We start from the raw sequence: 22932 nt of genomic DNA on the forward strand, positions 1-22932 counted from the left end.
TATTCCATGGGTGTACAGGGGAAACAGTAAAAGGCAGGGAATCGGTCATCAATGGACTGTGGAAGAAAAGCCTTTATCGGTGTTAAATAATCTTCTGATAAAAGAAGTGGTATAGTTCCGGCTCATTCCTTCTCTACCAAATATCAGTTAGAAGACCCTGTGTTAAGTTCAATGTAAGTAAAAGTACCTTGGGCAAGTCTTTTACTACAAGAAGACTCAATGCGTAAAGTTCAGGGCTCGAAAGTCAAGTTGGGCCCTACCTTGCCCAGTTCCAATCGTGGTTGAGTGTGGTTAGGTGTCGCTTATGCTGAACAATAAACTAAAACTCGGGTCAAAATCTTATAATCGGGAAAAGGAGTAGTGTTCCTTCCTGTCAATCTCATGTGAGACCAACCCTGTTAGATTGCCATAGGTCTTATTTCTTCCAGGTTGTGGGCTAGGGTAGTTCAAGCCTTTCAATCTTAAACAATTTTGGAAATTCTTTAGTCAATCTAAAAAGAAAAGCAGGGAGTGCCCCATACAGAAATTGATTTCTTGCCTTACACCCGCGACTAAAAGGATTGTGTATCGCATACTTTAAATGAGTACCGATACAGGTAGGATTTGCGCCGCCCTAGCTATTTCTCCCAAGTAAACAAGTCAATCACTTATATGAATCTCCTTGACCCGACTAGACATCTTAACAAAAGTGAAAAAGCCCTCTGACCCACTCTTCCTTCCCGCAGCCTAGGGAGGCAGCGGCCTCGCTTCTTTCTGCACAAGAAATGAAGCTACCAACGTTGCGCTGTATTAGAAAGCAAATTCATACACATCCCTTATTTTTTATTCAGCTCCGTCGTCTCCGGCTTCATCTAGCCCTCGCGGAGGGCTTTTATTGAGATCCAGCTCTAGCCGAGGACTTTTATTGAGATCCAGCTCTAGCCGAGGGCTTTTATTGAGATCCAGCTCTAGCCGAGGACTTTTATTGAGATCCCAATCTCTTGCCAGCTCCGGCTCCTCATTGTGAACAGGATAGCCGCAGTCCGCGTTGTACGGCGGCGCGGCGGAGTTGAAGTAGCTGGAGTAATCCAGCAAGGAGTCAACGAGGAACTCGTCGCCGCCTTCACCGGCCTCGACGGAGCTGACGTTGGGCGTTCCGGTTGCGGAGGAGTAGTGCTCCTCGCCGGCGGCGGCCTTCTTGCTGCTGGCCTCTTCGCCCCCTTTGTGGTGCACCTTGCACACGACCCATTCATCCTGAACATAGAGCAAGTTAATTAAGGAGAAAAAATAAAGGAAAAATGAGTTGCTAGCGCTTGACAAAACTGCAAGAGGCACGATTTTTCAACACGACCGAGAAGAAGTTGTGTTGTTGAGGTAGCAACAGAACTGAACCACACGTTACTACCATGGATTTAAATAGCGGGCTATAGCAACGCTATAGCGCCGCTATAGCCTCTGGAGAGAGCTCCCGCTACGTTATTTCTATTTTTCCGCTACGTCATTTATAACCACTATATTATGCTTTAACGTCGCTAAATTGATTAGCTGTGACTTTAAAATAGCGCTGCTATTTCAACTTTAGCTTTTAGAGTGATAATCTACTTATTATATATTTATCTTTTGCTGTTAAGTTGATCTTTTAGAAAATTGAACACTTGAGTCTCATAAATTATGCTATAATGCCATATTAAATAATATTCCCTAGACTCCTAAAGCCTTGAAAACATATTTGTGTTCAGTAATTTTCATGATTCTTGTGTTTTTATGAAATAATTACTTGATTTTTTTAGTTTTCTTAAAAACCACTATCTGTCGTAGCTTCGCTATTTACAATAGCCCGCTATTTTAAACCTTGGTTACTACCTTGGGATTGAAGCGTAGGTTGGAGTCGTTGGTGTGCCTGGACTTGCCCTCGAGGCGGAACTCGTGCATCACCCAGTTGGTCTTGGTGCCCCGCGGAGCCCTGCCCATGTAGAACACCAGCGTCTTCTTCATCCCCACCAGCTCACGCCCAGGCTGCTTGAAGATCTCCCTGTCCTTGCCCGTGGCCTTCCAGTAGCCCTCCTTGGTGGCGCGGTTCGTGCGCGTGCCCGTCAGGTATTTCATGTCCTTGTGGCAGAAGAAGTACCACTCCTTCTCCCCCATCTTCGCCTTGCCTAATAAGTGTCAACAATTCAATATAAATGGGGAAAAACATAGAAACATTACATATTGCTCAAATCATCTATCTACATCTACATCTAAAGAGAAATAACAAATGAAATCAGTAATACATGTATGAAGCTTACTTGGGAGATCCCATGGCTCGCACTTGTTGAGGTCCACTTCGCCGATCACGTGCGGCGCGAAGCTAGGGTTCAAGAACTTCTGCAGGAGATAGCTGGTGATGACCTCTTCGTCTGTGGGATGAAACCTGAAGCCAGGAGGCAGGAACAGGTCGACTCCATGCTCTGATTTCACACTACGCTCCACCATGGCCGATCTATTGCTTGAAGAACTACGGACCACTGCTGCTTGACTAGGAACAGCAGAGGAAAAATGCAGCAGCAGCTGCAGCAGAGAGAGAGCTAAGCTTTCTAGAGGAGGAGGAAGCTTGTGGGCACAAAAAGGTGGGGAGGGAATCAATAGAAAGGGAGAAATAGAGAGGAGGAAGCCAGGTTTTATAGTGCTGTGGTGACTAGGCACGAAGCCAACGGTGGGGCTAGGGGGCTCTAGCCCCCCTACCCATCCTGCGCATGTGGAGCCCCCTTAAGTCCTCTCTTAAAATTTTATGTATATATGTATTAGGTAGGAGGGGCTAAAGTTAAGAGAGATAAAAAAGCCTCCATTCTTTTGTTTCAACCCCTCCTAAATTTTTTTCTGGCTTCGTCACTGGTGGTGACCGAGACCTGATCCTTGCTCTGGAACTGGAAGAGGCCTGCCTAGGATGAGGATGGAAAGTCTTCACACGGTTTTGATTAATTAGGACAAATAAATAAATACACCTAATTAGTCTATGATTTGACAATGTTTTGCTACAATAAACATGTGCTAATGACGGATTAATTAGGCTTAAAAAATTCGTCTCGTCGAGTACTGACGGATTATGTAATTTGTTTTTTTATTAGTATCCGAACATCTCATGCGACATCCTCTCGACACACCTCCTAAATTTTAGTAGCCGGATCAAACACCCCCTTAACCGGGACGTCCAGTGGATGAACATGAACAAGTCCTATCATCTAAGATTTCAATTTCCTTGGAGAGAGAGAGAGAGGCCGATCGAGGGAGAAAAAGGCACTGCACGTAGTACGTACTACGTAGGTACCTCAATAGTCCTCAGTGCTCAATATCTCCGGATCCGCCGAGAGAGATGGCCCAGCAGCTGATAGCGGCGGCTGATGATAAGTCAAGTCAAACGTGATGTGTCGTCCTCAGGAATTGCCTACGTGTGTTCTGTAGAGAATGTGCCTCAATAGTCCTCGGTCTGACACAAGAAGACTAATGGGAAGCCGTAAATGATCGTGGATTATTTACTGCTAGCTAGTTTGGTGTAAGATAAAAATACTGTTCTGACAGAAAATTTACAAGCGAACAGGCTGTAAGACGTTCGCTCGATCGTTTGATTTTTCCACTCCAATCATGCACGTACACCTAGCTATATATCTTGCCGGGTGCTGAAAGCGGCCGACAAGAGGGCCGTGACACAACACGCTCGATCGTTTAATTTTCGACTCCAATCATGCACGTACACCTAGCTATATATCTTGCCGGGTGCTGAAAGCGGCCGGCAAGGCCCTCCTGTTTGGTTCTCAGCTCCTCCTAAAATTCATGTCACATTGAATGTTTAAATACTAATAAGAAGCATTAAATATATATTAATTACAAAACCAATTACATAGATGGAGATTAATTTGCGAGACGAATCTATTAAGCCTAATTAGTCCACGATTTGACAATATGATGCTACAGTGAACATGTGCTAATGATGGATTAATTAGGCTTAATAGATTCGTTTCGTGAATTAGCCTCCATCTATGTAATTAGTTTTATAATTAGTTCATGTTTAGTCCTCCTAATTAGCATCCGAATATTCGATGTGACATGAATTTTAGGAGCGACTAAAGAACCAAACACCCTCTAATCTCCGTTTTTTACCTGTTCTATGTACGTATGTAAGCAGGAGTATGTATACGTAATCTAGCTGCTGAATGAGAAAATGAGACGTTGCAGATCTCGACCTCCCACGGACAGCGACGGTCTGTTCACCGGACCAGACGGTTGCAGAATTTGCGACGAGACTTGCATTGCCATGATCGACTTTGACTCATCTCGCTCTCGCCCTGTGTAGCTGGACCAGCAGTCCAGCATGCATGTACGGCACCACTATATCTATAATACAATAATATATAATATGCTTGTAACATTAAAAATTCCGTGGGACGAAATAAACTCGGCCAAGAGGTACAGAAAGTTTAATATGGATCGAGTATCTTATTTGACTGTGATGTGACTGTAGTACTGTACGTGTCCTCTTGATCACGAACGAAGATCATGGACAATGAAATGGAACACATGTCATACCGTAAAAGAAGCGACGGATAAGCTGCCAAGGCCGGCCGGGACCAATCAAGGGTGAATGTTCACGCTGCTTTATTCAGCGATGCTAACCTGGCTGGCATTGGAACTATATATAGGAGTATATAATAGGGTAAAGTACACTTTTTAACCCTCAACTCGTGTCGAAGTTCGATTTTCAACCTTTAACTATAAAAACCGGTTAAGAAGCATCCTCCAATTATCAAAACCGGACAAATTTGGTCCTCGGCTGCTTTCAAAAAGCGGTTTTCTATTTTCAGGAGGCGCCGAAATTTTATATTATTTTTTTGAGCATCTTAACGTCATCAAATGAAAAAACTCAAAACTACAAAGTTGTAGATCTCATTGAGAGCTACAACTTTGGTATAGAAAGTATTTTCATTTAACTCCATACAAATAATATATTAGTGCTCTAATGCGGCAATTATCTCGCGTGACGTCGTGTTCGACGAGAAGGCGGCCTGGGACTAGGACAGTCCGGGCACGGGGGAAGCTGGCGGCTTCACCAACACCTTCGTCGTCGAGCACTTGGTCATCCACGGTGGTGGAGACGCTGGAGAGGAGGTGCCGACCACTCCAGCAACAGAGCCGAGCACTCCGAGAGGGGTGCCGAGCACTCCAGGAGTGGTGCCGAGCGGTCCTGCAGTGGTGCCGACCCACGTAGAGTTTGTGAGCCTGCGACGCCGCGCACTCCGTGACTGTATTAAATTCATAAACTTTGCTATTTGATTAAATATCACTTTAACGTTGGTATTTAATTTTTACAGTATTGTTATCTTATCGTGCGATCCGTGTGCTTTTAGTATAAATTGTTAGTTATCCCGTAGCAACGCACGGACACGCTACCTAGTAATAATCTAAAAGAGAGTGTAGTACCAACGTGATCTCCATACTTGGGAGTAAGCCTTCTTTCTGTCGTTCTGTCTTTCGTTTATTATTCCTGTCTGGTGTACTAGTCGGCCACTATGTATACGTGGACTGTTCACCATTTATATATTCCATGGGTGTACAGGGGAAACAGTAAAAGGCAGGGAATCGGTCATCAATGGACTGTGGAAGAAAAGCCTTTATCGGTGTTAAATAATCTTCTGATAAAAGAAGTGGTATAGTTCCGGCTCATTCCTTCTCTACCAAATATCAGTTAGAAGACCCTGTGTTAAGTTCAATGTAAGTAAAAGTACCTTGGGCAAGTCTTTTACTACAAGAAGACTCAATGCGTAAAGTTCAGGGCTCGAAAGTCAAGTTGGGCCCTACCTTGCCCAGTTCCAATCGTGGTTGAGTGTGGTTAGGTGTCGCTTATGCTGAACAATAAACTAAAACTCGGGTCAAAATCTTATAATCGGGAAAAGGAGTAGTGTTCCTTCCTGTCAATCTCATGTGAGACCAACCCTGTTAGATTGCCATAGGTCTTATTTCTTCCAGGTTGTGGGCTAGGGTAGTTCAAGCCTTTCAATCTTAAACAATTTTGGAAATTCTTTAGTCAATCTAAAAAGAAAAGCAGGGAGTGCCCCATACAGAAATTGATTTCTTGCCTTACACCCGCGACTAAAAGGATTGTGTATCGCATACTTTAAATGAGTACCGATACAGGTAGGATTTGCGCCGCCCTAGCTATTTCTCCCAAGTAAACAAGTCAATCACTTATATGAATCTCCTTGACCCGACTAGACATCTTAACAAAAGTGAAAAAGCCCTCTGACCCACTCTTCCTTCCCGCAGCCTAGGGAGGCAGCGGCCTCGCTTCTTTCTGCACAAGAAATGAAGCTACCAACGTTGCGCTGTATTAGAAAGCAAATTCATACACATCCCTTATTTTTTATTCAGCTCCGTCGTCTCCGGCTTCATCTAGCCCTCGCGGAGGGCTTTTATTGAGATCCAGCTCTAGCCGAGGACTTTTATTGAGATCCAGCTCTAGCCGAGGGCTTTTATTGAGATCCAGCTCTAGCCGAGGACTTTTATTGAGATCCCAATCTCTTGCCAGCTCCGGCTCCTCATTGTGAACAGGATAGCCGCAGTCCGCGTTGTACGGCGGCGCGGCGGAGTTGAAGTAGCTGGAGTAATCCAGCAAGGAGTCAACGAGGAACTCGTCGCCGCCTTCACCGGCCTCGACGGAGCTGACGTTGGGCGTTCCGGTTGCGGAGGAGTAGTGCTCCTCGCCGGCGGCGGCCTTCTTGCTGCTGGCCTCTTCGCCCCCTTTGTGGTGCACCTTGCACACGACCCATTCATCCTGAACATAGAGCAAGTTAATTAAGGAGAAAAAATAAAGGAAAAATGAGTTGCTAGCGCTTGACAAAACTGCAAGAGGCACGATTTTTCAACACGACCGAGAAGAAGTTGTGTTGTTGAGGTAGCAACAGAACTGAACCACACGTTACTACCATGGATTTAAATAGCGGGCTATAGCAACGCTATAGCGCCGCTATAGCCTCTGGAGAGAGCTCCCGCTACGTTATTTCTATTTTTCCGCTACGTCATTTATAACCACTATATTATGCTTTAACGTCGCTAAATTGATTAGCTGTGACTTTAAAATAGCGCTGCTATTTCAACTTTAGCTTTTAGAGTGATAATCTACTTATTATATATTTATCTTTTGCTGTTAAGTTGATCTTTTAGAAAATTGAACACTTGAGTCTCATAAATTATGCTATAATGCCATATTAAATAATATTCCCTAGACTCCTAAAGCCTTGAAAACATATTTGTGTTCAGTAATTTTCATGATTCTTGTGTTTTTATGAAATAATTACTTGATTTTTTTAGTTTTCTTAAAAACCACTATCTGTCGTAGCTTCGCTATTTACAATAGCCCGCTATTTTAAACCTTGGTTACTACCTTGGGATTGAAGCGTAGGTTGGAGTCGTTGGTGTGCCTGGACTTGCCCTCGAGGCGGAACTCGTGCATCACCCAGTTGGTCTTGGTGCCCCGCGGAGCCCTGCCCATGTAGAACACCAGCGTCTTCTTCATCCCCACCAGCTCACGCCCAGGCTGCTTGAAGATCTCCCTGTCCTTGCCCGTGGCCTTCCAGTAGCCCTCCTTGGTGGCGCGGTTCGTGCGCGTGCCCGTCAGGTATTTCATGTCCTTGTGGCAGAAGAAGTACCACTCCTTCTCCCCCATCTTCGCCTTGCCTAATAAGTGTCAACAATTCAATATAAATGGGGAAAAACATAGAAACATTACATATTGCTCAAATCATCTATCTACATCTACATCTAAAGAGAAATAACAAATGAAATCAGTAATACATGTATGAAGCTTACTTGGGAGATCCCATGGCTCGCACTTGTTGAGGTCCACTTCGCCGATCACGTGCGGCGCGAAGCTAGGGTTCAAGAACTTCTGCAGGAGATAGCTGGTGATGACCTCTTCGTCTGTGGGATGAAACCTGAAGCCAGGAGGCAGGAACAGGTCGACTCCATGCTCTGATTTCACACTACGCTCCACCATGGCCGATCTATTGCTTGAAGAACTACGGACCACTGCTGCTTGACTAGGAACAGCAGAGGAAAAATGCAGCAGCAGCTGCAGCAGAGAGAGAGCTAAGCTTTCTAGAGGAGGAGGAAGCTTGTGGGCACAAAAAGGTGGGGAGGGAATCAATAGAAAGGGAGAAATAGAGAGGAGGAAGCCAGGTTTTATAGTGCTGTGGTGACTAGGCACGAAGCCAACGGTGGGGCTAGGGGGCTCTAGCCCCCCTACCCATCCTGCGCATGTGGAGCCCCCTTAAGTCCTCTCTTAAAATTTTATGTATATATGTATTAGGTAGGAGGGGCTAAAGTTAAGAGAGATAAAAAAGCCTCCATTCTTTTGTTTCAACCCCTCCTAAATTTTTTTCTGGCTTCGTCACTGGTGGTGACCGAGACCTGATCCTTGCTCTGGAACTGGAAGAGGCCTGCCTAGGATGAGGATGGAAAGTCTTCACACGGTTTTGATTAATTAGGACAAATAAATAAATACACCTAATTAGTCTATGATTTGACAATGTTTTGCTACAATAAACATGTGCTAATGACGGATTAATTAGGCTTAAAAAATTCGTCTCGTCGAGTACTGACGGATTATGTAATTTGTTTTTTTATTAGTATCCGAACATCTCATGCGACATCCTCTCGACACACCTCCTAAATTTTAGTAGCCGGATCAAACACCCCCTTAACCGGGACGTCCAGTGGATGAACATGAACAAGTCCTATCATCTAAGATTTCAATTTCCTTGGAGAGAGAGAGAGAGGCCGATCGAGGGAGAAAAAGGCACTGCACGTAGTACGTACTACGTAGGTACCTCAATAGTCCTCAGTGCTCAATATCTCCGGATCCGCCGAGAGAGATGGCCCAGCAGCTGATAGCGGCGGCTGATGATAAGTCAAGTCAAACGTGATGTGTCGTCCTCAGGAATTGCCTACGTGTGTTCTGTAGAGAATGTGCCTCAATAGTCCTCGGTCTGACACAAGAAGACTAATGGGAAGCCGTAAATGATCGTGGATTATTTACTGCTAGCTAGTTTGGTGTAAGATAAAAATACTGTTCTGACAGAAAATTTACAAGCGAACAGGCTGTAAGACGTTCGCTCGATCGTTTGATTTTTCCACTCCAATCATGCACGTACACCTAGCTATATATCTTGCCGGGTGCTGAAAGCGGCCGACAAGAGGGCCGTGACACAACACGCTCGATCGTTTAATTTTCGACTCCAATCATGCACGTACACCTAGCTATATATCTTGCCGGGTGCTGAAAGCGGCCGGCAAGGCCCTCCTGTTTGGTTCTCAGCTCCTCCTAAAATTCATGTCACATTGAATGTTTAAATACTAATAAGAAGCATTAAATATATATTAATTACAAAACCAATTACATAGATGGAGATTAATTTGCGAGACGAATCTATTAAGCCTAATTAGTCCACGATTTGACAATATGATGCTACAGTGAACATGTGCTAATGATGGATTAATTAGGCTTAATAGATTCGTTTCGTGAATTAGCCTCCATCTATGTAATTAGTTTTATAATTAGTTCATGTTTAGTCCTCCTAATTAGCATCCGAATATTCGATGTGACATGAATTTTAGGAGCGACTAAAGAACCAAACACCCTCTAATCTCCGTTTTTTACCTGTTCTATGTACGTATGTAAGCAGGAGTATGTATACGTAATCTAGCTGCTGAATGAGAAAATGAGACGTTGCAGATCTCGACCTCCCACGGACAGCGACGGTCTGTTCACCGGACCAGACGGTTGCAGAATTTGCGACGAGACTTGCATTGCCATGATCGACTTTGACTCATCTCGCTCTCGCCCTGTGTAGCTGGACCAGCAGTCCAGCATGCATGTACGGCACCACTATATCTATAATACAATAATATATAATATGCTTGTAACATTAAAAATTCCGTGGGACGAAATAAACTCGGCCAAGAGGTACAGAAAGTTTAATATGGATCGAGTATCTTATTTGACTGTGATGTGACTGTAGTACTGTACGTGTCCTCTTGATCACGAACGAAGATCATGGACAATGAAATGGAACACATGTCATACCGTAAAAGAAGCGACGGATAAGCTGCCAAGGCCGGCCGGGACCAATCAAGGGTGAATGTTCACGCTGCTTTATTCAGCGATGCTAACCTGGCTGGCATTGGAACTATATATAGGAGTATATAATAGGGTAAAGTACACTTTTTAACCCTCAACTCGTGTCGAAGTTCGATTTTCAACCTTTAACTATAAAAACCGGTTAAGAAGCATCCTCCAATTATCAAAACCGGACAAATTTGGTCCTCGGCTGCTTTCAAAAAGCGGTTTTCTATTTTCAGGAGGCGCCGAAATTTTATATTATTTTTTTGAGCATCTTAACGTCATCAAATGAAAAAACTCAAAACTACAAAGTTGTAGATCTCATTGAGAGCTACAACTTTGGTATAGAAAGTATTTTCATTTAACTCCATACAAATAATATATTAGTGCTCTAATGCGGCAAGCGTCAGTAGACGATTATTATGGTGCTGAAATTTTATATTATTTTTTCGAGCATCTTACTGTCCTCAAATGAAAAAAAATTAAAACTATAAAGTTGTAGATCTCATCGAGGTCTATAATTTACATATAAAAATTATCTTCATCCGATGTCGTATTAAAGGGTTATGATTTTTCGAAATTTAAGTCTCGTCACGTCGCAGTGCGTTACTAGAGATAGTCGAACACATCCGATGGGTGGCGGGCGTGGGCGTTTACGACGATTCGTGCCCACCGGCATCAAGTCGACCGGGAAGAGCGAGGCTCCCGGTCCATGTCCCTCCTGTCACCACTCACCATCTGCTGCCAGCTCACACCCGAGCTGAGCTCCGTCCAAACTGGGACCACGGTACCACAGTCCACAGTAGGAGTACGTCGGTGTTTGGAGGTGGTATATGACCCAATTCCTGTTTGCTTTTTAGTTTTAGTCAGGATTTATCAGTCAGTCAACAGTGTTTTTTTTCACAATAACCCTGCATCAGTCAAGCTTATCAGTGCAGAAACCGATCAGCGAACAGGCTGAATATCCGGACATGCACGGCGACGATGGAAAACTGGCAAGGATTCCTGAGCCCGTGTTTAGTTGGGGGAAAATTGGAAATTTGGCTACTGTAGCACTTTCGTTTTTATTTGACAATTAGTGTTCAATCATGGACTAATTAGGCTCAAAACGTTCGTCTCGCAATTTCCAACCAAACTGTGTAATTAGTTTTTTTTGTCTACATTTAATGCTCCATACACGTATCGTAAGATTCGATGTGATAGTTCTGTAACACTTTTTGGGAAAACTTTTCGCGAACTAAAGAGGCCTAAATCTCGGCTTGCCCACACAACAAGCGAAGTACTAGCAGACAGTCAATTAACTCTGCTGCTGGGTCCAATTTCCCACGGCGATCGTCGTCTGCGCTTTTTCCTCGGTCCTGACCGCTCACTGTCTGCCTGTCGTATCGGATACAGTTCAGTCTCCACCAACGAGTACTATTGAGAAAGAGAGACGCCTGCGACCTAATCCCTCCGTCCGGAAAACATGCCATTATAGCACGCTGTCACGTTCTATATTTTAACTTTAACCAATTATAGATAAAAAAATAATCAATATTTATGGTATTAAATAAATATTATTAATTTAATTACGAAATATATTTTCATAATAAATTGATTTGGAGTCCTAAATATAAATACTATTCACTATAAACTTAGTGATGCGTGAACTGCTTTTTTGGCACGTAGCTCAAAACTTCATGTTTTTTTTTTGGACAGAGGGAGTACTCTGTAGCCGTAGTAGAGTACTGCCTCACTCCACAGAAGAATGTAACCGTGGGAACCGTGCCGATCAAGCAAACTCATCTTTGACCAACTTTATAGTAAATAGTATTAGTATTTATGTCTCTAAGTAATTTTATTATGAAAATATTTTCTATAACTAATCTAATGATACTTATTCTATATCACGAATGTTAGTATCTTTCGTATAAATTTAGTCAAAGTTCAAACTGTTTGACTTCTCGTAAAACGAGAACCGCATTCATTTTAGGACGGAGGGAGTAGACTGCAAAGTCTGCTGCCCGTGGCCAAATGAACGGCGTCCCGACGAAAATTCTGATCGGAAAGGCATCAACGGCGTCGACAAGCCAGGTGAGATCAACAGTCCGATCCCTGTCGACGACGACGATGGCAGGGCAAATCAGGCACCGCACCGTATCGTGATCGTGATGGTATCAAGATGCAGACAACGCGCACGCGCGTGAACAAGTTCCACGGAAGGATCTGTGCGCGTGCTTCTTGCAGATCAGGCACCCATGTGGCTAGTGAATAATACAAGTTCATGCGATCTTGATGTGGTCAGTGGTACAAATAGCAACTTCTAAGCATGACTTGTTTTATCTTCTAATAAGTAGTAAAGTATTTTGGTAACCACTATTATGTTGAGAAATTAGACAAATTTAAGATTATTAAATTCAAAACATAAATCACGACGTACTGGCCTGTATAGCACTGCTACGTAACAAGGATATTGTAACACATTCACCGATGTGTTCCCAAGAAATTTTATAGTAACATAAAACTATGTGTTGCAGGGTGGGTTGTAACACAAAAAACTTGTTTTACAAAAATATGTTACTAAAAACAATTATAGTAACACAAAATTAATGTTACAAGAAAAATGTTACAAATGTGGTACTATGCTGTAACACATTAATGGAACATATTGAAGGACCGAAAACGGCGACCAGAGGGGGTGAATGGAAGCCGTAAAATTTCTCTCGAAATATTTGGCCGCTGTTCCAAAATCACCGCCAAGCACGAGCGAGTTCCCGAACTAAAATATACAAGCCTTTATCGGTGTTAAATAATCTTCTGATAAAAGAAGTGGTATAGTTCCGGCTCATTCCTTCTCTACCAAATATCAGTTAGAAGACCCTGTGTTAAGTTCAATGTAAGTAAAAGTACCTTGGGCAAGTCTTTTACTACAAGAAGACTCAATGCATAAAGTTCAGGGCTCGAAAGTCAAGTTGGGCCCTACCTTGCCCAGTTCCAATCGTGGTTGAGTGTGGTTAGGTGCCGCTTATGCTGAACAATCAACTAAAACTCGGGTCAAAATCTTATAATCGGGAAAAGGAGTAGTGTTCCTTCCGGTCAATCTCATGTGAGACCAACCCTGTTAGATTGCCATAGGTCTTATTTCTTCCGGGTTGTGGGCTAGGGTAGTTCAAGCCTTTCAATCTTAAACAATTTTGGAAATTCTTTAGTCAATCTAAAAAGAAAAGCGGGGAGTGCCCCATACAGAAATTGATTTCTTGCCTTACACCCGCGACTAAAAGGATTGTGTATCGCATACTTTAAATGAGTACCGATACAGGTAGGATTTGCGCCGCCCTAGCTATTTCTCCCAAGTAAACAAGTCAATCACTTATATGAATCTCCTTGACCCGACTAGACATCTTAACAAAAGTGAAAAGCCCTCTGACCCACTCTTCCTTCCCACAGCCTAGGGAGGCAGCGGCCTCGCTTCTTTCTGCACAAGAAATGAAGCTACCAACGTTGCGCTGTATTAGAAAGCAAATTCATACACATCCCTTATTTTTTATTCAGCTCCGTCGTCTCCGGCTTCATCTAGCCCTCGCGGAGGGCTTTTATTGAGACCCAGCTCTAGCCGAGGACTTTTATTGAGATCCAGCTCTAGCCGAGGGCTTTTATTGAGATCTAGCTCTAGCCGAGGACTTTTATTGAGGTCCCAATCTCTCGCCGGCTCCGGACCCTCATTGTGAACAGGATAGCTGCAGTCCGCGTTGTACGGCGGCGCGGCGGAGTTGAAGTAGCTGGAGTAATCCAGCAAGGAGTCAACGAGGAACTCGTCGCTGCCTTCACCGGCCTCGACGGAGCTGACGTTGGGCGTTCCGGCGGCGGAGGAGTAGTGCTCCTCGCCGGCGGCGGCCTTCTTGCTGCTGGCCTCTTCGCCCCCTTTGTGGTGCACCTTGCACACGACCCATTCATCCTGAACATAGAGCAAGTTAATTAAGGAGAAAAAATAAAGGAAAAATGAGTTGCTAGCGCTTGACAAAACTGCAAGAGGCACGATTTTTCAACACGACCGAGAAGAAGTTGTGTTGTTGAGGTAGCAACAGAACTGAACCACACGTTACTACCATGGATTTAAATAGCGGGCTATAGCAACGCTATAGCGCCGCTATAGCCTCTGGAGAGAGCTCCCGCTACGCTATTTCTATTTTTCCGCTACGTCATTTATAACCACTATATTATGCTTTAACGTCGCTAAATTGATTAGCTGTGACTTTAAAATAGCGCTGCTATTTCAACTTTAGCTTTTAGAGTGATAATCTACTTATTATATATTTATCTTTTGCTGTTAAGTTGATCTTTTAGAAAATTGAACACTTGAGTCTCATAAATTGTGCTATAATGCCATATTAAATAATATTCCCTAGACTCCTAAAGCCTTGAAAACATATTTGTGTTCAGTAATTTTCATGATTCTTGTGTTTTTATGAAATAATTACTTGATTTTTTTTGTTTTCTTAAAAACCGCTATCTGTCGTAGCTTCGCTATTTACAATAGCCCGCTATTTTAAACCTCGGTTACTATCGGAGATTCAACGGAGGACTCAGTGCCGTGCTGGATGCGGTTGCAGGGGCTGCTGCTCTGCGCTGCACCGGAAGCCACGGGTCCCAACAATGATGCACGCACAGAGACAACGAACAGCAAGCACCAGAAAAAGGGCGATGAGCAGAGAGCACGAACAGCAGGCTACCTTCAACCAGAAACGACTGGATCTCCACCGAAACAAAAGGAAATGGACTCAAACTTTGCACAGCTCAAATTCACCTAGCTACGAACTGATTCTCCAAAAATCATTACCTGAAAAAGTCCCAAACTCCGGGAAATCGAGATCGAAGCCAAGAACAAAAATGAGAAAAACTGCAGTACACTGATCACGAAAATCACAGATAAAAGTGACGAATCCTAGAGGGCACGACGAGTATTCGGGCCTCCTTTCCCATTCCAAGTCTCAGAGAATACCCCACAAAATATTCAGATTTGGACCTCAATCAACAACACTAGGGTAGGGAGAAAACCTTGGAAGAAAAGGGAAAATGAGAGTGGGAGAGATGTGAGATGGTTTGGGCAGTCATCTCTTATTTATGGGCTATTACACAATTCCCAGAATATTTCTAGCTATTTTGAGCCGAACCATTTGACGCGAGGGCGTAATGGTCCAACTATTTTTCTGTCGATCGGACGGCCACGCTTCCTGCACAGATTTGCTTCACCTTGATGCAACCTCTGTGATTCCGCTACGTGCCGCCCCGTTCATCCTCGGAACCTTCGTCCGGGTTTTGAGGACAAACCCGCGAAACCGTCCACCCGGTGATTTTGAGGCTCAAACCAGCAAACCGTCCTCCATTGGTTTTGAAGTCGAAACCACCAAACCCCTATGATGTCGACGTGTGTACAACCTCCGCCAAGCTTGACGCCTTCGCCTTCCTTCTTGACTTGACCGATGCCATCTACGTCTCCCATGTAGATGCGTGTTCGGCCTCCGCCAAGTGCCACAACGCCATCGTCCTCCCCTTGACTTGGTCGATGTCCCCAAGTGTCGGCCACTGCGACTGGTCACCCGACCTCCTGGTCCCTCAGTCCAAGCCTCACGTCCGTCCTTCACCGCTTTCAGTCCATCGGCATGGTACGTTTCTACTTTACCTTCACCTCGCCGTCGACCACCGCCTCCGAGCTCCACACCTGCGCACCACAAGCCAAGAGACATGTTGCACAACCTAACTCACGCCATGGTTAGTTTACCGACTCAACCCAAGACACGAATCACGTTGTCAATCACTCATCACAAATCTAAACCACAGGGGCACATATCAATCTTGTGTTCGCACATATAAAATATGTGACAAATATATCCCTACAGTAACACAAAATAATATTACAATTAAAGTGTTACCAAGAAAGACGTACATGTAGACCTTCCAACTCGACCCTGAGCAGCAAGGACGTCGCACTATATATATCATCCTAGCTAATGGGCAATCACATCATGGTCCTCATATGACACTAGAGCAGAAAGATGTAGCCAATTTAAAAAGGCCATTTAGATGTTGGAGCCCATTTTCAAATTGTCGGGCTGAGTTCAAGAAATTGTGGACGGAGCAAGATCGTGAGATAATCAAGTACTATGGGAAAGACAAATCAAAAACAGAAAACTTTGTAAAATTGAACGGGAGAATAGTAGAATTATTTGGATGTTGTTGGACGAACCAACTTTCTCGAACCTACAATTATATAGTGTGATCTAAAATTTCATCTTCTTGGTCGATAATTATGCTTATTTTGGGCTATGCGAAAAGAATAAGCCATCTTATCTTTTTTCGGTCACAATCCCATATCCAACACTTACCATTGTCTAACAGCAACTCTGCCTTGAATTCAAATGATATATTGTTCAACAACATGCTGTTTTAATCCACCAATCAACCAATCTAACTTGGCAACAATCAACAGATATGGCAGACAAAGAATATAGATAAATCAAATAAGAATCAGGGAAAAATTGTCTCATGATCCATATTTAATTGTAATTGAGCCGAACCCAAAAGAAGCTAGGTAGCTCAGTATGCTTGAGAATAATATTTTTGGACATTTAAAAATGCTTTTACAAAAGAATGAGGTGATTGGAAATCGCGTCTCCAGTGTGTGTCTTGAGGCATATCCACAATAGCACGAACCATCCATTACATATAGCATATGAATTAACAGAGACTAAAAAAACAGCCATGTATGCTCTCCAACTCCATGACCATGTATCTGTCATACTTTAGCTTTGGAACAAGGTGACTAGGGTTGCCACAAAACATTAACCTGCAATGACAGAAAAAAAATATTCCAATAATTTGCTATACTATAATTAGGAAAAACAATAACAAGGCATCTAAAACTAATTCAATTCAATTTATGTTGTGCCTATTCACCAAAAGTGAACAAGAGTGAACATAAAGTGGACTCAAGTGGATTCTTTTCATCTCTTAGCATGGGGAAAATATATTAGGTAGCTTATAATGTTGAATAATGTTCAAGTAACCAGCCATATTTCCATTATCTTGTTCTAAGTACTTCCTTATGACCATAATTCAATGTTTTTTAGCATGTAAATAAGAATAAAACATATATACTAGGATGATCCGCCTTTTTTAACTTGAGCACACAAAAGAATTTTCTATTAGGACCATCTGCTAGACTGCTATATTTCGGACAGCCAAACAATATAACCACTATGATGGTAAAGCAATTAAGCCATTGTCTAAGAGAAGGGGCACTGTAAAAATATTATCAATATTATTCTATAATATTTATAGAAGAACTAAAAATTTCAAGTCCTACACAACAATGCTCGAGAGAAGAAGTAGAAATTAATCTGAATACTTCCCAGTTTTAATATTTAGGAAAACAAAAATTAGATTTTGGGACTAAAGAGCACGAACAAATTTTGTTTTCTGAATTTTAAAGGATATTGAAAATTAATCTCACTAGGATTTACAGCAAGCTGGCTTCAGCAAGTAAATAGTTCAGCAACACGAGGAAAATTGCCTAGTCAGAATAAATTAGTTCCCTAGTACAACAATATTGATTATTGGCCACACTAAAGTAATCCCTGTGGTAAGCAGAAAATAGTACTCTATAGCAGTAAGTACTAGATAATGAACAAAGCAAATAGAAGCAATAAAGCCATATATTGATATCATGCAACAGTAAGGTAAAGGAGATGGACTTTTCTGAATTTGCCGCAACACACCTCTATTATCTTACACAATAATGCACGGGAGAGGAACTACAAATTAATCTAAAAAATTATTTGCAGGTTTTAGTACGTAGAAAAAACTTCAGCTCTTGCTAATTGGGCAGTGCTCCTGCAACATGTCCAAAATAGGTATGTGCATTTGGATCTGTAAACTTGTGATAGGATTACGGATCTTACTAGGCTTGTTGCGTAGGGTGTAGGGGTGAGAGATCGGTGGATGAAGCTTAGGGAAGCGAGGACGACGAACGGGCGCCGTGATCACGGCGCAGGAAAGACAGGGGTGCGGCTAGGGCTCCCCAGGGAAGCCGGCAACAAATTAGGTTGCCGCTGCTTATTTTTCAATCATCCCAGATTACAAGTATTTATCCTTCTCTATAGATGTTATAATTACGGAACTATATTTATCTCTAAGAAAATACCAAATAAGTAATAAATTGGGCCTCTAAGCCCCATAACAGAGCCGGCCCCCTAGCCACTATTGGGCATGCGCCTGGCATATGGGATGTCGGTCATAACATCTCTCCCCGCCTGTGCAAACAGCTCGTCCTCGAGCTGGAAGTCGGGGTAGACGCCGCGAAGATACTGGAGTGGCTCCCATGTCGCGTCCTCCGCTGGCAGGCCACGCCATTTGACAAGCACGTGCCATATATCTCGCCGAAGTTGTGCACGAAGGGCGCGCTCCAGAGCTGGCAGCAGCCGCCCATCCGATGTCGGCGGCAGAGGAGCAGGCACCGCTGGGGGGTCACCTTTGTGGGGCTTCAGCAGCCCCACATGGAAGACATCATGCAGACGGGCGCCCTCCGGAAGCTGGAGGCGGTACGCCACCTGGCCGATGCGCTCCAGCACTTGGAACGGACCGGCGTACAGAGGGCCAAGCTTCCCTTTGGCGCAGGGCTCGAGGGACTGGGCAGTGCGGTGGAGCAGGCGCAACCATACCCAATTCCGACGGCAAACTCCCGGTTGCGGTGGGATGCGTTGTAGTATTTCTTGGACAGCTGATGTGCTTGGAGAAGCCTTTCCCGAATCTCCATGGGCACCTCATCGTGATCTCGAAGAAGGCCATCCACCGTGTCCGTTCTGACCGACCCGGCCGTGTAGGACAAGATGGCCAGGGGTGGCCGGCTGACACACCGAAGATACATTGCGATGACCTTGTTGACCACCTCAGACTGACCGTCTGTCTGCGGGTGGAAGGTCGTGCTCATGCGGAGCGTGACACCAGCCATCTTTAAGAGGTCACGCCACACATGACCAGTGAAAACCGGGTCCCTGTCGTTGACGATGGAAGAAGGGAACCCATGCAAATGAACAATGCTGTCGAAGAATGCACGTGCAACCGAGGCGGCGGAGTAGGGATGGCCAAGGGCGATGAAGTGCACGTACTTGGAGAATCTATCGACCACCGTGAGAATGACGAATTTGCCACCGACCTTGGGCAGGCCCTCAATAAAATCCATCGAGATGTTCGCCCAAACTTGGGACGGAACATCGAGGGGCTACAGTAATCTGACGGGCTGCAGGGACTCTGTCTTGTTCCGCTGACACACGACGCACGCCCGCACGAAGTCTTTAACAAGAGCGCGGTTGCCCGGGATGTAGAAGTCCGAGCAGGCGATGGAGCGTCTTCTAGACTCCCTCGTGGCCCGATGAGTGAGCCAGGAGGAACACCTGGTGGCGCAGGTCATCATAAGCTGGCACGAATATGCGAGCACCATGGAGCAGGAGACCATCATCGACGCGCTAGGGTACGGCCAGCGCGCCTTCCTGGAGGCGCTGAAGGAGGAGCTGAGCGTCCCCGGCTACTGCTGTAGCCATGGGGATGTTGTCGAGGAAGGGGAATGTCGACGTGAACAGCAAGTGCACAGCCGCCCCTGGAGCAGCGTTGTCCTCGACGTCGTGGTGGAACAGAGCATCCGCCACAGTGTTAAGCCATCCGGGGAAATATTCCATGGCGAAGTCGAACCCAAATAGCTTACTGATCCATTGGTGCTGCGGCACGGTGGAGAGGCGTTGGTCCAGCAAGAACTTGAGGCTGTAATGATCCGTGCGGACCAAAAAGTGACGCCCCCACAGGTATGGCCACCAGTGGCGTACGGCCTAGACGAGCCTGATCAGCTCACGTTCATAAGCCGTGAGCTTGAGATGACGTGTAGCGAACGACTGGCTGAAGAAGGCGAGCGGTCCGGCATCCTAGTGGAGAACCACGCCGAACCCAGCGCTGGACGCATCACAGTCCACCGTGAACTGCTTTGTGAAGTCAGGCATCTGGAGTATGGGGCATGTAGACAGAGCCCGCTTGAGCGCCTGGAACGCCATGTCCGCCTCATCGGACCAAGCGAACGCATCCTTGCGAAGGAGGTGTGTCAGCGGGGCTGCGATGACACTGAAGTCGCGGATGTACTTCCGATAGTAGCCAGCAAGGCCTAGGAAGCCGCACAGGCCACGAGCGGACCGTGGGGTCGGCCACGATGCCACAGCGGCCACCTTGTTGGCGTCCATGGCGACACCGCCTGCTGAAATCACATGGCCAAGGTAGGCCACCGAGGAGGCCCCAAATGAGCATTTGGAGCGCTTGAGGTGGAGCCTGTGCCCCCATAATGCGTCGAGGACGATGTGGATGTGCTGCAAGTGCTCTGCCCACGAAGAGCTAAAAATGAGGATGTCGTCGAAGAACACCAACACGAACCTATGGAGGAAGGGGCGAAGCACTTCGTTCATCAGGGCTTGGAGGTTGCCGGAGCATTGGAGAGGCTGAATGGCATCACTAGAAACGCGAAGTGCCCGTGGTGTGTGCGGAACGCCATTTTGGCGACGTCATTAGGATGCATCCGCACCTGATGGTATCCTGAGCGCAAGTCGAGCTTGGTGAAAAACATGGCGCCATGCAGTTCGTCGAAGATCTCATCAACCATCGGGATCAGGAACTTGTCTTTAGATGCCTTGGCATTGAGAGCGCGGTAGTCGATGTAGAGACGCTAGGAGTTATCTGCCTTGTGCACCAACAGCACAGGGGAAGAGAACAGGGATGTGCTCAGTCTGATGATGCCTTGGGCAAGCATGGATGCACACTGTCATTCTAGCTCGTCCTTCTATAGTTGTGGGTAGCGGTAGGGATGAACCGCGACCGGTGTTGTGCCCAGAAACAGGTGGATGCGGTGATCATATGGCCATGCTGGTGGCAGCCCCTACGGCTCATCGAAGACTGGCCCGAACTAGTGGAGGAGGTGGTCCAGCAGGGGTTGTGATGGGGCAGCTGTGACCACCCACGTGGCTAGCTCCCGAATGTCATCGCGGGGAGAGCCAATGCCCTTCCACAGCATACGCCGGCCACCGTGGGTGAATGCCATGCATAGATCCTTGAAGTCCTAGAGAATAGGACTCAAGGTGCGAAGGTACTCAACGCCGAGGATGAGATCGAACCCCCCAAGGTTGATGCCATGGCAGCAGATGGTAAACTCCTCCCCACCAATGGCGAGAGCAATGTCACGGCGACCCCTTCGTAGGGCACACGGTCCCCATTAGCCACCAGCACCCGCATGGAAGGATGTGGTGAGGTGGAGAGGCATAGGCGGCGCATGAGGTCGGCGTTGATGAAGTTGTGCGTCGAGCCTGAGTCGAGGAGCACCACGACACGATGGCCATAAACATGGACCGGAAGGAGCATGGCATTGTCAGTCCGGATGCCGACGATGGCATGCAGAGAGATGGTGGGCTAGGCTGCGGGGTCCTGGACGGTGGTAGGAACAACCTCCTAAGGTGCAGCATCCTCATGGAAGGCTGCTATCATAGCCACCTCCACGGGAACCTTGTCGTCGAGAAAATCCATGGACTTCAGATAAAAGAGCCATGGACACACATGGCCACGCACATACGGCTCGTCACAGTTATAGCAGAGACCCTGACGGCAACGCTCCAATTACTCGACTGGATACAGGAGGTGGAAAGGCCGAGCAGGGGCTGCCGCCCTGCTGTTGCTAGAACAGCAGCCGTGTGGTTAGCTGCTAGAGGTAGCGCCGGGGGTCGGGGGGCACTAAAAGACCTGGCCACTGGGGTGGCCGAGCGCCACGCTGTCCTATGGCTAGCATGGTGGTGTTAGCCTGACGCTCGAATGCACTGGCCAGATGCATGGCCGTTTGAAGGTCCTGGGGCTACCGAAGCTCAACGTCGACTTTGATATGCTCCGGGAGGCCGCCCACAAACAACTCAGCCTTCTGCGGGGCCGACAGATTGCGGGCATGGTAGAGCATGGTGTTGAAGTGAGCTGAGTAGTCCTGCACCATGGAGGATGAATGGAAGGCGGGCGAGTTCGGACAGTTGGGTGTTACGAACCGCCGCCCGAACTACAGATTGCATAGCTCCTTGAAATGGTCCTAGGTGAGCATGCCCTCGTCCTGCTCTAGGGCGTAATACCATGTCTGGGCCGCACCAGTCAGATGATAGGACATGAGCCAGGTGCGATCTAAGGCGAGGGTACGCTGCCCTCAGAAAAATTTCTCATAGTGATTGAGCCAATTCAGGGGGGTCCTCGAAGCCATCGTAGGTCATAAACTCGAGCTTGTAGAAACGTGGAGGGTGAGCACCCTGAGGGGCACCATGCATGCCCTAGACGAAGGGCTCTAAAACACTGCCTATGGACAGGGAGGCACTCACACCTAGGTGCCCAGGTTCATAGAAGAGGGGGCCATCGGAACCCCCATAGAAAAAGCCATCGGCCTGGGGTCCCCCGTGGAAGACCACAGCGGCGGTAGCGGGAGGTGGCACTACTGATGTCGTAGCCAGAGAGGTCGCCATGGTGTACACCGGGCTAGTCATCAAGGCTAAAGCCCACGACGGAATCGGCGAAGGGGAAGGCGGCATTCGTAGGAGATGGATGGGAACGCCCGTCGTGCTAGAGTGGGGCATCCCATACGGCAGCACCGCTGGCAAGGTGGTCGTAGCCAGTTGCAGCGGCAGTGGTGGCACACCGGCTAGGTAGGACTGGATGGCAGCCACCGAGTGAGCCAGCTCCTCGATGGTGGCAGCCACCTGATCCGACATCAGCTG

At 46.1% G+C, this 22932-nt stretch overlaps 3 protein-coding genes across 3 annotated transcripts; all 3 read right to left on the bottom strand.

Moving 5' to 3' along the window:
• Positions 1-602: 602 nt before the first annotated feature.
• Positions 603-2569, bottom strand: LOC136471778 (NAC domain-containing protein 45-like). Its single transcript, XM_066469532.1, has 3 exons — positions 2268-2569; positions 1843-2135; positions 603-1233 (listed from the first exon to the last, which is right to left on the bottom strand). Exons 1-3 carry the CDS (start codon positions 2452-2454, stop codon positions 823-825), a joined length of 891 nt encoding a protein of 296 aa, XP_066325629.1. The 5' UTR covers positions 2455-2569; the 3' UTR covers positions 603-822.
• Positions 2570-6153: 3584 nt separating this feature from the next.
• LOC136471779 (NAC domain-containing protein 45-like) lies at positions 6154-8120 on the bottom strand. Its single transcript, XM_066469533.1, has 3 exons — positions 7819-8120; positions 7394-7686; positions 6154-6784 (listed from the first exon to the last, which is right to left on the bottom strand). Exons 1-3 carry the CDS (start codon positions 8003-8005, stop codon positions 6374-6376), a joined length of 891 nt encoding a protein of 296 aa, XP_066325630.1. The 5' UTR covers positions 8006-8120; the 3' UTR covers positions 6154-6373.
• Positions 8121-20079: 11959 nt separating this feature from the next.
• On the bottom strand, positions 20080-20607 carry LOC136468951 (uncharacterized mitochondrial protein AtMg00860-like). The gene has a single exon (XM_066467338.1). The coding sequence runs from the start codon at positions 20605-20607 to the stop codon at positions 20080-20082; it is 528 nt and encodes a 175-aa protein (XP_066323435.1).
• Between the last annotated feature and the right edge of the window lie 2325 nt (positions 20608-22932).

Source organism: Miscanthus floridulus, chromosome 8, assembly GCF_019320115.1.
Source record: "Miscanthus floridulus cultivar M001 chromosome 8, ASM1932011v1, whole genome shotgun sequence".
NCBI lineage: Eukaryota > Viridiplantae > Streptophyta > Magnoliopsida > Poales > Poaceae > Miscanthus > Miscanthus floridulus.

What these genes read in the sequence shown, in the direction of transcription:
- LOC136468951 (XM_066467338.1), bottom strand. Translation starts at nt 20,607, where the DNA reads ATGAACGAAGTGCTTCGCCCCTTCCTCCATAGGTTCGTGTTGGTGTTC.
- LOC136471779 (XM_066469533.1), bottom strand. Translation starts at nt 8,005, where the DNA reads ATGGTGGAGCGTAGTGTGAAATCAGAGCATGGAGTCGACCTGTTCCTG. An exon ending in CGAGCCATGGGATCTCCCAA is followed by an intron (nt 7,687 to 7,818) that starts GTAAGCTTCATA and finishes GACACTTATTAG; the next exon opens with GCAAGGCGAAGATGGGGGAG. An exon ending in ACCTACGCTTCAATCCCAAG is followed by an intron (nt 6,785 to 7,393) that starts GTAGTAACCAAG and finishes CTCTATGTTCAG; the next exon opens with GATGAATGGGTCGTGTGCAA.
- LOC136471778 (XM_066469532.1), bottom strand. Translation starts at nt 2,454, where the DNA reads ATGGTGGAGCGTAGTGTGAAATCAGAGCATGGAGTCGACCTGTTCCTG. An exon ending in CGAGCCATGGGATCTCCCAA is followed by an intron (nt 2,136 to 2,267) that starts GTAAGCTTCATA and finishes GACACTTATTAG; the next exon opens with GCAAGGCGAAGATGGGGGAG. An exon ending in ACCTACGCTTCAATCCCAAG is followed by an intron (nt 1,234 to 1,842) that starts GTAGTAACCAAG and finishes CTCTATGTTCAG; the next exon opens with GATGAATGGGTCGTGTGCAA.